General features: G+C 38.6%; 1 protein-coding gene across 1 annotated transcript in view; it reads right to left on the reverse strand.

The window, feature by feature from the left end:
- Positions 1–841: 841 nt before the first annotated feature.
- Positions 842–15,697, reverse strand: part of Ccdc175 (coiled-coil domain containing 175) — a 48,787-nt gene continuing 33,931 nt past the window's right edge. Inside the window, exons 14-19 of the mRNA XM_048361994.1 lie at positions 14,504–14,642; positions 9,580–9,659; positions 6,165–6,317; positions 3,565–3,667; positions 2,331–2,374; positions 842–1,041 (exon numbers count right to left, since the gene is read on the reverse strand). Coding sequence (XP_048217951.1) covers positions 874–1,041; positions 2,331–2,374; positions 3,565–3,667; positions 6,165–6,317; positions 9,580–9,659; positions 14,504–14,642 — 687 coding nt within the window. The 3' untranslated portion in view covers positions 842–873. The remainder of the gene's footprint in view (positions 1,042–2,330; positions 2,375–3,564; positions 3,668–6,164; positions 6,318–9,579; positions 9,660–14,503; positions 14,643–15,697) is intronic.

Raw genomic sequence — 15,697 nt, forward strand, 5'->3', positions numbered from 1 at the left:
TCTAAAATTGTTGGCTTGTAATGCTGCATATTGAGCTATTTGCAAGGTTTAAATTCAAAACAAAACAACATATCTGGGCCCATCTCCTGATATTCATGTTGAATTGATTTGGAATGCAGTCTGAGCCTACGAGTTTTATTTTTCAAACCTCCATGTGGTTCTAATATTTTAATAGTCTGTGGCCTAAGCTCTTCATTTAGTTTTTACAAGAGAGTTTTTGACAATTACTGGTAAAAATGATTTTTTTGCTGAAATTATAAAAGTATAAGTAGTTTTCTTTTCCAGAATTAAATACACAAAATATAGCCAGGCTTCAGTGGCTCATGCCTGTAATCCTAGCTCTTCAGGACGATGAGATCTCAGGATCTTGGTTTGAAGTCAGCCAGGGCAGGAAATCCAGTGAGATGCCAATAAACCAGCAAACCCCCCAAAAAGTAGAGCAGTGGTTCAGTGGTAGAATACTAGCCATGAGTAGAAAAGCTAAAGGACAGAGCCCAGACCCTGAGTTCAAGCCCCAGTACTGACACCAAAAATAAGCTCCAAATATTCATAGATATGGCAAATAGTTTTCAACCGGAAAAATGTAATTGTAACAACTATGCAAATTGAATTTTTAAGGCTTTAAAAATATAGGGCTGGGCACCAGTGGCTTATGACTGTAGGAGACAGAACTGGAAGATTACAGTTCAAAACCAGTATAGACAGAATAAATAAATTCAGGTAGAAGGAAGAATTGGCAAATAATTCTATAGTATTCAACCTGTAAATGAGTGTCAATGTTCATTTGAGTGTGACATTAGAGATAATTTATTTCTTTTGATGTCACCAACTACAATAAAATAACAACGCTGTCTTATCAAAGACATTAAGGTATTACTTACGAGGCTCTTCTGGTGGTTCCTTTTTTATAATGAAACGTAACTTTTCAAGATTCCCTGCCAGCCACTGACTCATGTTTTCGATGCTTTCATCCCTCTCTTGCAGTTTTCTTATGAGAGTTGTTAGTCCTTGCAAGACATCTTCACCATTGCGCACCAAGTCCTTAAAAGGCATTTGGGGTGGGGGTGAGAGTGTGATTATCAATCACAACAAAACATACATTCTGAAAAATATTTTAAACAAATATATTTGCAAAAGTAATGTGAAATAAGTGTGTACACAGCCAGTTTACAATGTTCTGTAAAAGAGCCCAGAAAAATGGACAAGATTGAATAGAATTCTCACTGACCTTGCCTTTTTCATGTGTGTATGTGTGCTTGAAGTCAAGGCCTGGGCACTGTCCCTGAGCCTTTTTGTGCTGGAGGCTAGTGCTCTATCACTGGAGCCACAGAGACACTTCCAGTTATTGAGTGGTTAACTAAAGATAAGAATCTCAAGGGAACTTTTCTCCCAGGGCCAGCTTCAAACTGTGATCCTTAGATGTCAGCCTCCTGAGTTACTAGGACTTGGGGCTTGAGGCACCAGTGTCAGGCTTTCCACCCCATGCCCCCTTCAAGGCTAGTATCCTACCACTGGAACCACAGTTCCAGTTCTAGCTAATTGGAGTCTCAAGGACTTTCCTGCTTGGGTTGGCCTTGAACAGAGATCTTCAGTTCTCAGTCACCTGAGTAGTGAGGATTATAGGCATGAGCTGCCACCACCACCCCGCTCTGACTTTGACTTTTTAACTGCATATGGTAATGGTGGTGGTAGGGGTGGTAGAAAAAGCCAAATCACCCTCAACTTAGTGCAGAGCTGCAGAGGAGCTCAAGTTTAAGATAAGCCACCATGAAACCAAATGAGAGCTGCCTTGTAATTTCTTAAGTTTATTGATTGTTTGAGTCTTGGAAAAGTTAATTAGACTCAGCTGCCACAGCTTCATTTTCAGAAGGAATTTGAAGATGTCTTAATAGCTAAAAAAGGATTGTATGAATACATTAAGTATCTAAAATTTTTAGTACTGTAGGCAGAGCCTAGCTTGAAATCCTAGGCTAACTGACTATAGTGAGGAATGGTAGGAAAGGTGCATGGCTGGTAAAACATTACATTAGACTGAGTTTAGGACTACTTTGTCCTAAAACAATATGTGTTTAAGCTTGCAAGAAGAGAGAGAAAAAAGAAAATGAGAGGGGAATGGGAGACAGACAGACAGACATACACAGAGGCAAAGAAACTCCCAAATTAGAAGTATAAGATAGTTTCCTAAAGAATTAAGATTTAATTGGCACATTGAATAAATGTATTTTGAAATATGATAGTCATACAAGTCCTGTCAACCTATAGTCCTGAACTCTTGTCCAAGTATGTGCACACATATGCACACAAATACACACACACATACATTTACTCACTGAAACTGCAGCCTGAAATTCTGCCCACAAATCTGTGTATCTTGCTAAAGTAAAGATAAAAGAAAAAGTTACTGAAACAATTTGAACATATTTTTGTAAAACTAGCTTTAGTTTTTAAATAGAAATACCAGTTCTTGTACAATTTAATAGGTTTTATCATGGCCTTTTTATAAATGAATATTGTGGGAGAATAATTTCTCTGACCAGTGGGGGACTTAGCCTCAGCACAGATATTCTGATGCCTTATTAGCAAACTAATAGGCCCATGGGGAAACATCTCCATTAAAGAGTCTCCTGTGTTTGTTGGCCAAAGGAAGCCACTTTGTCATGAGACTCTCCTCCCCTGAATAGAGCCTCCTTGGGGAGACTTGTTTGCCCAGCTGCTCCAGGGAAAACTTTTTACAGTAAATAGGGAAGTCAATTGAGGAAACAGTAGCTAGGTGATAGTCCGCAACTTTTGTATTGATATGGATATCTTTCTGTATTAATTTTACTCTTGAAGTTGTGAATTGATTTCTAACCCTATATAAACCCTGGCCCTCCTAAAATAAAACGTGCATTGGTCCACTTGCCTCTGCATCCCCTGTGTCCTGACTACGGTTGCAGTTACCCGGGTCCAACAGTGTGTGTGTGTGTGTGTGTGTGTGTGTGTGTGTGTGTGTGTGTGTTTTCTTCAATTATATTCACCTCCTCATTGTCCTATCATGACATTTTTTGCACTGGTTTGTTTTAAGATAGGGTCTTATTTTTTTCCCAGGTGTGACTGGACTGTGATTCTCCTGTTTTATGCTTTCTGCCATAGCTGGGGCACTCGGCATGCATTACCACACCCAGCTATTTGTTGAGAAAAGTTGTGAGTTTTTTGCCAAGGCTGACCTTAAGCTGCAGTCTAGAACTTGGACTCCTGAGTACTTAGGTTTTTAGGCATAACCCACCAAGTCTGGGGTGGGTCTTAAACAATTTGTTGAGTCAAAACTCCAAGTACAAAAGGGCACATATTCTATTTTTTCCTTTCATCTAATCATGTTGAAAAAAGTGTTGAAAGCCGAACAATACATTCTAGGAAGTAGAGGTGGGTTGAGAGATCAACCTCAAGGAGACATAGGGGAACTTTTGTAATGATAAAAATGTGTTATGCTTTGTTCGTGGTTGAAAAGTTGTCAATATTCATTGACCTTCAAATGTGGGCATTTTATTCCATGACAATCTACTGGGTCCATGGGGTATTACTCACCATGCTGAGCTAATATATGCCAAGACAAGTCACTATAATTTTGCCCAAGTAATTCTTTTCCTTTTTTGTAGATCTCTGCTTCATTCTGCAAGTAGGCCAGATGCTGTAAAAGAGAGGCTTGTCATTGCTTTTAGGAGTCTGGTTACTGTGTGTTTTAAATAGCACGCAGTCATTTAATGGGCCCAGAACCCAGACTCTCTCTTGGGAGCTACCAAGTACTCTAGATGAAGGGGGCAAGGGGTCAACGCCCTTGTCAAGCTTCCATCTAGGGAGAAAGACAGAAGATGTTCTGAATGTAAACTGATACAGTAAGAAGTGAAGAGGTGTGCTGTCTGAAAGCATGAAGTCCCAAACAAAAATATGTACTATGAAGAAACATGGGAATTAAAATTTGAATTCTTTAATAAATAATAGAAATTATCAGAAGAGAGTCTATTGGAATACTTTCACAGGTGGATGAAATTCCTTCTAAGTTTGTTTCAAAGACTAGAAAAAGAAGGTGTATTTCACATGTGAGCTCCTGAGACATAGGCAGTTTGGAGCATCAGTGCTCTATCAAAGAACATTAGGACTTATTTTTCCATGTTTGTATGTATGTATGTTTGCATGTATGTATGTATGCATGCATGCATGTATTTTTGTGCCAGTACTGGGGATTGGCCTCAGGACCTAACACTCTTCCTTAGCTTTCTTCTCAAGGCTAGGATCTACCACTTAAGCCATGCTTCCAATTTAACTTTTTGATGATTAACTGGAGATAAGAGTCTTACAGACTTTCCTACTTGCCCTGGCCTTGCATTGCTATCCTTGGATCTCAACCTCCCGAGTAGCTAGAATTATATGCATGAGTCACTTGTGCCTTGTCTATTTTGCAATTTTAATTCTACAAAATAAAGAAAGAAAGAAACCAAGAGATTGGTAGGATAGCTATTGACATTTTACAGGAAGAAAAAAAAATCACCCAGATAAATCTTTTTTATAATGCCAGTGGCTGTGCCAATTGTTTTTAGACTTATTGCTGTAGCACTCATTTTTCCTAACATTAAAACATTTAAAAGCATATAAACTCTTAGTTTCTTCATCTGTAAAAAGAATGTGACATACTCCCCACTTTATCAGAGTATTGTGACTATCAAACACACTGGGTGCATGCTAAGCCTTGTTACTATTGGGAATACATTGCTACAGACTCTGACCATGAAATCATATTATTTTACTGAAAAACTTTTATAAAATATTTATTTTACTTTAAACTTTCAGTTTACAAAGAAGTTACATTTTCCCTATATGGAGTTGTTGCTATTTTAAAACAAAAATGGTAGTCATTAAGTATTTTCCCAAAGTGAATGTTGTTAGCAGTGGGTGGCAGATTCTAATTCCAGTCTTTTAAGCTGGAATATATTATACAAACTTTTGTTATTACTGTCTTTTGTCACACAATATGAAATGTGGAAATTATTCATTTTAAATATGTATTTTATATTCTTTGTAATGTATATGTACAACAGCTCTGAGCATTAAAATCAGTGGCATATCTAATTATTGAATATAAATTATTAAAATGATGGATCTTATGTAATATGCAACCCTTAATTTTTTGAGACCTAACCCCAGAAGTTAAGCTGTGGCTGTAATTTTAGGGGCTTGATGAACCAAATTTTTTTCGCTATAAAATGATCAATAATGATATTGACAGCTTTAATTTTTGAGTAGGAGTATATGATACAGACAGCTTTAATTTTTTTTAAATGGGTGAAAAACTTGGAGCAGGCACTCCTTCAAGGAGTTGTTCAAGCAAACAGCAATATATAAATACATGCTTCATCAGTTATTAGGGAAAGACAAATTAGTGGAGTTCCACTGTGCACACACTAGAATGGCTGAATTGAAGAGACACGCTGGTGGGAATACGGACTCACCAGTGCCCTTATGTACTAAGGAAAGGAGGGCCAACTGATGTAATACCTTTAGAAGACTGGAAAATGTGTTCAGATTAACACTATAACCTAGCAATTCTACTTGAGATACCTAATAGAAGTGTATGTGCTCACCAAGAATCTATAATTAGATATTCATGGCAACACTGCCAAAAGTTAGAAATGCTACAAATATCCAACAACAGGAGAGGTGGGTAAAAATAGTGAAGTACAGTCATACAGTGGAATACTCTACGGAACTAAGAATACTAGACTGACTACACTCAAGAACAAGGAAGCCCATGAGTACAAGATTACACAAAGGGTTATACACTGTGTGATACAGTTTGTATGTATACAATGTTCCTAACCAGGCAAAGCTAGTTTATGATGTTTGAAGTCAATACAGCAGCACTCTTTTGTCACTTGGCAGAAAAGTATGAGAGACTCTATCTCCAAAAACAGTAACCAGCTAAAAGCAAAGCTGGAGATGTGACTCAAGTGGTAGAGCACCAGCTAAGCAAGTAAATTAAAAAAGCATGCTAAGTGATCATGAAGCCCTGAATTCAAGTCCCAGTACTGAAAAAAAAAGTTACTTGAAGAGATATTCTTTTCTCTTCTAGCATTGCTGGTCTAGGCAACCAATCAAAACCATTATAGAAAATGTGATTTTGAAGAACATACTTCCTTTATTCTTTTGTTTTCAGCAATCAAAAGGTTTGCTTTATCATCATTTGCCTGGATTTCAATTTCTAACTTCTTTAGACATTCAAAATGGCTTTTGATTTTCTTGCTTTCTTGTTGTCGTGAGTTTTTTAATTCTGCTTTCATTTTCTCCTACTCAAACATAAAAGTCACAGTTATCTCACAGTCATATGCAGAGCAAGGGTCTTCATTAAGTCCTGAACCACACAGCTTACTCTGTTTCCCTACCTTACAAAAAGTCACAAACCTGGAAGCTGACTTATTCAAAACATCCATGGGCTTCCCAGAGTTAAGTGTCACAGATATGGACATGTTCACTAAATAGAATATACTTGAATACAATGATAACTGCTTGGCAAAACATGGGGCTGGGAAGGTATTTATTGAGACTTTAAAGGAGGATTTAAGATTTCTTGAAAAATATCACTTTATGAATTTTAAGAGCATCTCTACTGTTTTCTCTACTGAATTCTCCATTCAGTTCTTGGTTAAGACATTATTATAAACCACACCTCTTGATTCATTGTCTAATCACCACTTTTAAATTCATCAGTGGACTAAACCATTGACTAGGTTAGAAAGTTAATGGTCAAATGTTCTCTGGAACTGTCCTCACAGACATACCCAGAGCTGTGCTTTACTAATCTCCCAGAGGGGGAGGGAGGGAGGGAGGGAGGGAGGGAGGGAGAGAGGGAGGGAGGGAGGGAGGGAGGGAGGGAGGGAGGGAGAGAGAGAAAGAGAGAGAGAGACTATATTGCTTCTAAAGACTCTGGAACCAACACTGTATAATCCTCAGCATTTTATTAAGACCACGGAAATATATATGAGTATTTGTACATATATTAATATTGTGTATCTATATGAATACACACACACAGAGGGCTATTTTTTTAAAGGTCAGTTGGTGGCACACATCTGTAATCTCAGCTGCAAAGGAAACAGAGAAGGGAGAATCTAGGTTCAAAACCAGCCCAAAGAAAAGTTAGTGATATCTTACGATGGGGCACTGGGGGTGGGGGGCACATATAGAAGCTTTCATGTCTAAGACTATCCTTGGACAAAAGTATACACTCTGAAAAATTATCCCTTGTATTATGGAGACAAAATGCAAGTGGCAGAGTGCTTGCAGCGCAAGGCCCTGAGTTCAAAACCATACCACTGTAACACATCAAAAAAGTAAAAAGCAAAACAAAAACCGAAATAGTTGGTATCAGGTATCTCAAGAAATAGGGTGTTTCCATTTTAATTAACCAATTTCACATGCATAACTTATCACTATTGATTATATATATTGAAAGATAATGAATACCACTTTAACTGCTCCTACTACAGCTATCCCTATAACAATCTCTGTCCAACTCATCCTTTAGTGGAAGTATGGCTCTGGCCTTGAGTGGAAAAGCTAAGGAAGAGCTTGAGGTGCTGACTTCAAGCCCCAGTACCAGCACAATAGAGAAAGATGAAGAAAGAAAGGAGGGAGGGAGGGAGGGAGGGAGGGAGGGAGGGAGGGAGGGAGGGAGGGAGGGAGGGAGGGAGGAAGGGAGGAAGGAAAGAAGAAAGGGAGGAAGGGAGGAAGGGAGGGAGGGAGGGAGGAGGGAGGGAGGGAGGGAAGAAGAAAGGGAGGAAGGGAGGAAGGGAAGAAGGAAAGAAGAAAAGGTGGAAGGAAGGAAGGAAGGAAGGAAGGAAGGAAGGAAGGGAGGGAGGGAGGGAGGGAAGAAGAAAGGGAGGAAGGGAGGAAGGGAGGGAGGGAGGAAGGAAGGAAGGGAGGGAGGGAGGGAAGAAGAAAGGGAGGAAGGGAGGAAGAGAGGAAGGAAAGAAGAAAGGGAGAAAGGGAGGGAGGGAGGGAGGGAGGAGGGAGGGAGGGAGGGAGGGAGCAAGCATAATCTAATCACCTTATAAAGAAACTAATGTCTTTAAAAAAAGAAACTAAAGTCTCTTGAATCATTTGCCCACCATTGCCATTTACATACGAATTAATTCTAGATCTCTCTCTCTTTCCCTCCCTCCTTCCCTCCTTCCTTCCCTCCCTCCCTCCCTCCCTCCCTCCTTCCCTCCTTTTCTCCTTTTTCTCTGAGGATTGATCTTAATTCCCAACTTATAATAGATTAGTAATGCCCAATATTGGTTGTTTCTGTGAGGTCAATTCCAAAGATATTTAGATCATGAGGGCTCTGACCTAAGCCATAGTTTAATGTGTAGATAGATTCCAAATTTCAATAGATTATTGAGAGAGGGTAAAACTATGGCTAGTGGGACTAGTGGGAAGAAGTCAGTCCCTGTGGTTTTGCTTTTGAAGGGTACATCTTGGCTCTGGCCTTTTCCTGTTACTATTCTTTGCTCCGGGCTGCTATGAGGTGAGCAGCTTTCCTCATTGTGCTTTTTTTAGGTGGTTTTGCTTTACCAAAGGAGCCATAGGCTGAAACTTCCAAAATCATGATCCAAAGTAAATCTTTCTTTCCTTAAGTTTATTTTCTTGGGTACTTGCCAGCAATGGAAAAAATGACACACTCTGTATAATATTTATATATTTATACGTAAAACATGTATGTATTATAATAAGTATATGTAGAATAGATGTAGATATATGTAGATATATATACATCTACATATGTGCATATATTATGTGATTAAAATTTTAAAACTTTAACATAAAAGATGATTTTAGTAATAATGGTGAATTTCTTGAAAACTTCAATGGTGCCAGGTAATTTGAATTATCTGTAAACACCAATTTTGTAATAAGAAAAAAAGACTGAGACACCAGATATGGTATGTACACGTATAATCTCAGCAGCTGTGAGGCAGAGGCAGGAGGACTGTAACTTCAAGACTAGCCTGAGCTACATGTCACAAAACCTTGTCTCAAAAGAACAAGGGCTAGAGCTGGAAATATGGCCTAGTGGCAAGAGTGCTTGCCTCCTACACATGAAGCTCTCGGGTTCCATTCCCCAGCACCACATATATGGAAAACGGCCAGAAGCGGCGCTGTGGCTCAAGTGGCAGAGTACTAGCCTTGAGCGGGAAGAAGCCAGGGACAGTGCTCAGGCCCTGAGTCCAAGGCCCAGGACTGGTCAAAAAAACCAAAAAACAAACCAAAGGCTAGAAATTCTACTCAGTGGTAGAATACTTGGCTAATATGGGCAAGACTTTGGGTTCGATCCCCAGTGCTTAGCAGGGGGAGGAGCAGAAAGAAGGGGAGGGATGTACTGATCCTTTACCATGTTTTTAAAAAAATAATTTAATTTTATTGGCAAGATGATATATAGCAGGGTTACAGTTACCTACGTAAGGTACTGAGTACATTTCTTGTCCAATTTGTTACCCCCTCCCTCATTTTTCTCCCACATTTCCTCCCCTCATCTGTCTCCCCCAAGCGGTACAGTTAGTTCTTTACCATGTTTTTAAGGTATTTTTCAATGTCCTTTGAAAACTGATAAATGTTAGTCTTCAATAAAGTCTCCTCATGCTTTTGTGCTATTCGAAATAGAAAAAGAACTGTCAGCAGAGTTGCTTAGGTTAATAAACAGTAAGAAATGTACTTAGTTTTAAAAGCCAAATTCTGTTACAAATGAATAATTCTAGAACTACTGTTGTTACTATTATAAAAAACCAAAGGATTATTACTATATAAAAAATCATGTCTCCTCAGGCTACATCTGCTACTGTATCTGCTCAGAATAAATCACTTTTTAAAACTACTTTTAGTTATTTCTTTTTCTATTTAGCTCAGTATTCCTAAAATATATGCTTCTATGGTTATTTAATACTTATAAAAACCATTTAGTGTAAACCAACTGTACAATGCATCAGGGGGAGAGGGAAAGGGGGAGGGGGAGGAAGGGGAAAAATGAGGGAGGCGGTCACAAGATGAACAAGAAATGTTCTCACTGCTTTACGTATGAAACTGTAACCCATCTGTACATCACTTTGACAATAAATAAGTAAATATTAAAAAATTAAGTTTAAGGCCTTTTCACATAATTCTTAATATATTAGAGGAGGGCTTAAACATTTCCATCCCACATCCCATACCCATACCCAAACTTCTACATCTCCTTCTTTTCACCCTCCTTTAGCATAATCTTTGATTAAGCTAATCTTAACTGTTTAGCCTATGACAGTATAAGGGTTTAGTCATAGATGAGCCAAATGACACAGTATGATAGCAGTCCCCTTTCATAACATTTTCTTTTTAATGGAGTTAAAATTGTCTCACTTTATAAAGGTTTTTCAGTATCTTATGTACACACCATTAATTTACACCAAAGTCAATGACAGAATTGAGATACTTCTGAATATGACTCTTCTTTGTGATGGTTTTGGTAAATGTACCCCCAGAATTAATATGTTACTGCTCACTCCCCAGATTGCTATTATTGGGCGATGATAGAATGTTTCTTAGGTGGGGCCTGGTCCCACAGAGGGCATGCCCTTGACTCTTCAAGAGACCCTGGCCTTTTGCTTCCTGGCTATGAGGTAAGCATTTTGCTCCCTGGCACATTCAGTGACATAAACATGCAAGCACACCAACCAGCCTTAAAGCAAATGATGTGCTTCGTAGACTGGAAACTTCAAAACTGGAATCCAAATGAAACCTTTCTTCTTTTTATCAGTTATTATCTCTGGTATCTTATTATAGTGATGAAAAGCTATCCAATGCATTTATGTTGCCAACTCTACAAGTTTTGATGGCTGGATGTGCCTTACTGTGTAGTGATCAGGAAGGGACTATCCATTTGTGAGAGTGGAATCATCAGGTGTTAGTATCTGTTGTGGAGCTTTTCTCTGAACTGTTCCATTTCCTTGGAGGGAGAATTCAACTGTCTCTCCTTTGAGATGTGGAAAGAGATGATGAAGGAGTAAACCTTTTTGCTTTTGAAAACTAAAATTAAGAATTTGTTATGGTGTCATATTTCTCTCCACACTTGGAAAAAGTGCAACCTGTGGAGATACTTTCAGCTTCATCTTTCTGTTGGTATTTTTTTTTTTTTGGCCAGTCGTGGGCCTTGGACTCAGGGCCTGAGCACTGTCCCTGGCTTCTTCCCGCTCAAGGCTAGCACTCTGCCACTTGAGCCACAGCGCCGCTTCTGGCCGTTTTCTGTATATGTGGTGCTGGGGAATCGAACCTAGGGCCTCGTGTATCCGAGGCAGGCACTCTTGCCGCTAGGCTATATCCCCAGCCCCTGTTGGTATTTTTTTAAATAAAGTCTTCTGTTTCTTACCATGCAACCATCACAACAGGCTGTAGCACTGATCAAGCTGGGCAGTGGAAATGGCCCCTGGTGCATACTTTTCTGATGCAGCCCTCAGCTGCATCAGATGCCCTGCATTTTGGAACCATTTGGTTGGATTGCTTTGCCAGCAGTGAGGAGGAGACCCCTAGCCACTGCACAAGGAATTCCACTGAGGTCTGACTGCTAAAGACATCCAACCAGTCTTTAGCCAATGACGAAGTGTGCCTGCCTAGCTTTGGGAGAGAACATCTGGCAATATGTTATCCTTTTCTGTATGCATCTTGTGCTAACCCCCCTATCCAAATATACTTCCCCTAAATTTGTTTATACTTCCCATGCCACTGTTTGGTAATTGAGCAACTAGATCTTTTTTTAAAAAAATGGTGTCAGTATTGCGGGATTTGAACTCAGGGCTTGAGCACTGTTCCTTAGCTTTCTTGCTCAAGACTCACACTATCACCTGAGCCACAGCTCCACTTTCTGCTCTTTGCTAGTTAATTGGAGGTAAGAGTTTTAGGGACTTTACTGCCTGGGCTGTCTTCAAACCATGATTCTCAGATCTCATCCTTCCAGGCACTCAGGATTAGAAGCATGCACCACCAATGTCTTGCTAGATAAAATTATTATAAACACCAGGGAGCCAAGAAATATCCTTGTATTTCATCCATCACATTTCACTAAAAGTCTAAACATTGTGCTCCATGTAAACCAAGCTGAGCCATGGTCTACTGTCTGCAAGAATAGCAACTAGCTAAGCACTGCCTTTCCTCCTGAAGCCTGACCTTTCCTTTTTATTCATTATAGGAGACTCAGTACCTGCAATGTATGGCTTACTTTTATAGTCACAGTATTTTTATATCCTCCATCTAGATCAAAAGGGGTAGGAGAAAAGGTAGTACTTTAGGTATGCATTGTGAGTCTGAATAAAGGCTGATAACAGACCAAGAAAGTTTATCTGAATTTGATAAATGAAAATGGAAAAGTGGCAAATCAACTGAGACATGGGAGTCAGACTGAAAACCCTAGTACTTATTATTGTAACATCCATTTACTCTTAAAAAATAATTTATCTTTCTTGGCAATAATCACAATTCATTTGTGATTATATTTATATTTGTGTTTACATTATATGTGATTATTACTTTTAAATTTTCTCAGTTGAACTTATTGTCACAGCTTATGTTAATTCCTATCCTCAAGTTTGTCTTTGCTAGCGGGTCATTCCTACCCAGTGGGTGGTCTTTGGGCTGGGGATATGGCCTAGTGGCAAGAGCGCTTGCCTCGTATACATGAAGCCCTGGGTTCGATTCCCCAGCACCACATATACAGAAAATGGCCAGAAGTGGCACTGCGGCTCAAGTGGCAGAGTGCTAGCCTTGAGCAAAAAGAAGCCAGGGACAGTGCTCAGGCCCTAAGTCCAAGGCCCAGGACTGGCAAAAAAAAAAAAAAAAAGAAAGAAAGAAACACAAGCCCAGTGGGTGGTCTTTGCTTCCATTTCCAGTCCTTCTGGTGATTTTTGGTCCTGCCCTTTTGATTCCTATAGCTCTTCCATCATCATTCTGGAAGATAATTAGTTCTGGAAGTGGTCCCTGCTAAGAGACCTGCACAAACCTGGATATGGTTCTTTCACCTCAAATCTCAAATCTCTAGGGAAGATTCAGGACCTTGGATGTTGGGTTAGATAACCACATCTGATTTTTCTTTTTTTTAGAAAACAACTAGTTTTATGTTAAGCCCATATACAGTTATGGAATGTAATAGAGGTATACTTATAGATATATTCTGAGGCAAGCACTCTTGCCACTAGGCCATATTCCCAGCTTTATATATATATATATTTTGAATCACCTAAGCTCCCAGATGTGAGATGACTTACTTATGTCTGCCATAGGGACTGGCTAGTGAAAAATATCTGAGACATATCTACTTGATAAATTATTAAAGTTGTACCCAGAAAAGAGATACATTTGCAAATTTATGATAAAAAACAAAAATAGACTCCATAAGGTGACAGATACAGAAGTTTACCTATTGGCAAACTCAATGAATACTTTAAAAAATATCCAGTGATAAGAAAATCACAGAAAAAAAGTTTCCATGACTCTTTCAAAAATGTTTGAGTTCAGATGAATGTATATACAAAACCAAGGGTACCAAAATCAAATACAGTGACAACAGGGATAAAACCATAGAAAAGAAAAAAGGCATAATTTTGCATCATGTGTGGAAAATAACAACAGTGATAAACCACTTAATTCTATAACTTGGAGTTCATTTCTCTTAGCATCATCTTGTGTGATCATATGTACATAGCTATTAAGCTATTGTGGTCATCTGCTAGGACTATCCTAGACATATACTAGTTATTATAAATGAGGGAAAACATAGAGTCTATGTTTCTTTGGGTCTGGCTCACTTCACGAAGTATGATTTTTTCCCAAGGTTTTCCATTTCCTTATGAATGGGGCAATATCATTCTCTCTGATAGAAGCATAGAATGGGAACATCAAAATGGTGAGACAAAGTGTAAAAGGCAAACCAATGCAATAGCAATACGTACAAGACAATATGCTATAAACCAACTGTACAACTCGGGGAGGAGGGGTGAGTTGGGGAAGAGGGAAGGTAGGAGAAAAATGAGGGAGGAGTTTGACAAGAAATGTACTCACTGCCTTACATCTGTAACTGTAACCCCTCTGTACATAACCATGACAGTAAAACTTTAAAAAAAATTTTGAGTTCAAAAATCCGCTCTTTTCAACAATGATTTTTAAACTATTTTCTTTTACTTTTCTTTCTATGTTTATATAGTCCCAGTTAAATTAAGATTAGCTGTTTTGTGAACTTTCAGGACTGCCATTTTCTGGATTTGAATTGCTTGCATTCTTACATTATTTTAAAAGAATCTTTAAAAGAGAAAAAAAAATATGTGGCATGGAAGAGAAAAAAATAGTAGGTAAGAAACCTAGAAAATAGAGAGCTGAGGTATTGGGAAAAGTTAAATGAATTTCACCACTAGCTTGTGATTGGTGGGTGACCCCCTTCTATTGGAAGATAATATGGAAATTAATGTTTCATACATACCTCGAAGAACCTCATAGGTTTCTCTTAACTGTCTAGATTTTTTAGTATATTCTTCTTCTGCTACCTGAAGTTGTGGAAGGCTATCCATGAGTTCCTCTTCTTTTTGTTTGAAAATCAGTTCTTCCTTAACAAGTAATTCCTTTAAAGAAAATAAAGCTAATTGAGAAGCATGGTTATGGAAATTTTATAGGATTCTGGGAAAAAAAGTAAGTTTTACCAAAAGGAGAGTTCTATCTTCTGTCTTGAAGTTAAAAAAACGATATCTAGGCATTTAATAAATATTTATTATCCATGTTATCAACTGTCTGACAATTTATAAGTTAAGGGCATTGGATTCAACTGCCTTTCCCATATGTTCTGTATCTCTATTTCTGTATCTATATTTCTGTTGTTACCATGTACATCACCAAAATTATATTTGGGAAAATTTTCCTTTAGTTTCTTGGATTGTATAAAAGCAGGGGGGAGGGGGCATCAAAAACAGAATATACAGGCCAGGCACTGGTGGCTCATACCTGTAATCCTAGCAACTCAGTAGGCTGAAATTTGAGGATCACTGTTTGAAGCCATCTTGGGCAAGAAAGTCTGTGAGACTCTTACCTCCATTTAACTGGAAGCTGCACTTCTGAAAACTGGAAGTGGAGATGTGGGTCAAAGTGGTAGAGCACTAGCCTTGAGCAAAAAAATTTTTTTTAAATAACTGAGGGACAGTGCCCAGGCCCTCAGTTCAAGCCCCATGACTACAAAGATAACCAATCAAATAAACAAGCAAACAAACAAAAAACCCTCCTAGTATATGCCAGTTCTAAGACATTGGATGTAAATAAAACACAGAGAGGGGCTATCACATTAATTGGTTATCACATTAAAAATAAATGAGTCAAAAGTAAGCAAATCAGAACACAACAGTTCTTGTCTACTTGTACAAACTTGTTTCATTTGGCTTCAAATGGACCTCTTAAAAATTAAGATAGCCTTAAATGTCAACTAAGGCAGAAAAAGCTAGTTTATGTGGAAATCCACTACTTTCTTCCTTTAATACTTTGGCATTGTGGAGTTAGACTGTGCATTTGGCTACTAGATGGAGTGGTTTTTCAGCTTCTCTTGTACATAGCTGTGATTAACAAGTTTGTGTATAGAAGTCACAGGACTAGATTTTCCTAGAAAACTAGAACCACTCTCCTTGTTCTGCTC

The sequence above is a fragment of the Perognathus longimembris genome, chromosome 14, assembly GCF_023159225.1.
Source record: "Perognathus longimembris pacificus isolate PPM17 chromosome 14, ASM2315922v1, whole genome shotgun sequence".
Classification (NCBI taxonomy): domain Eukaryota; kingdom Metazoa; phylum Chordata; class Mammalia; order Rodentia; family Heteromyidae; genus Perognathus; species Perognathus longimembris.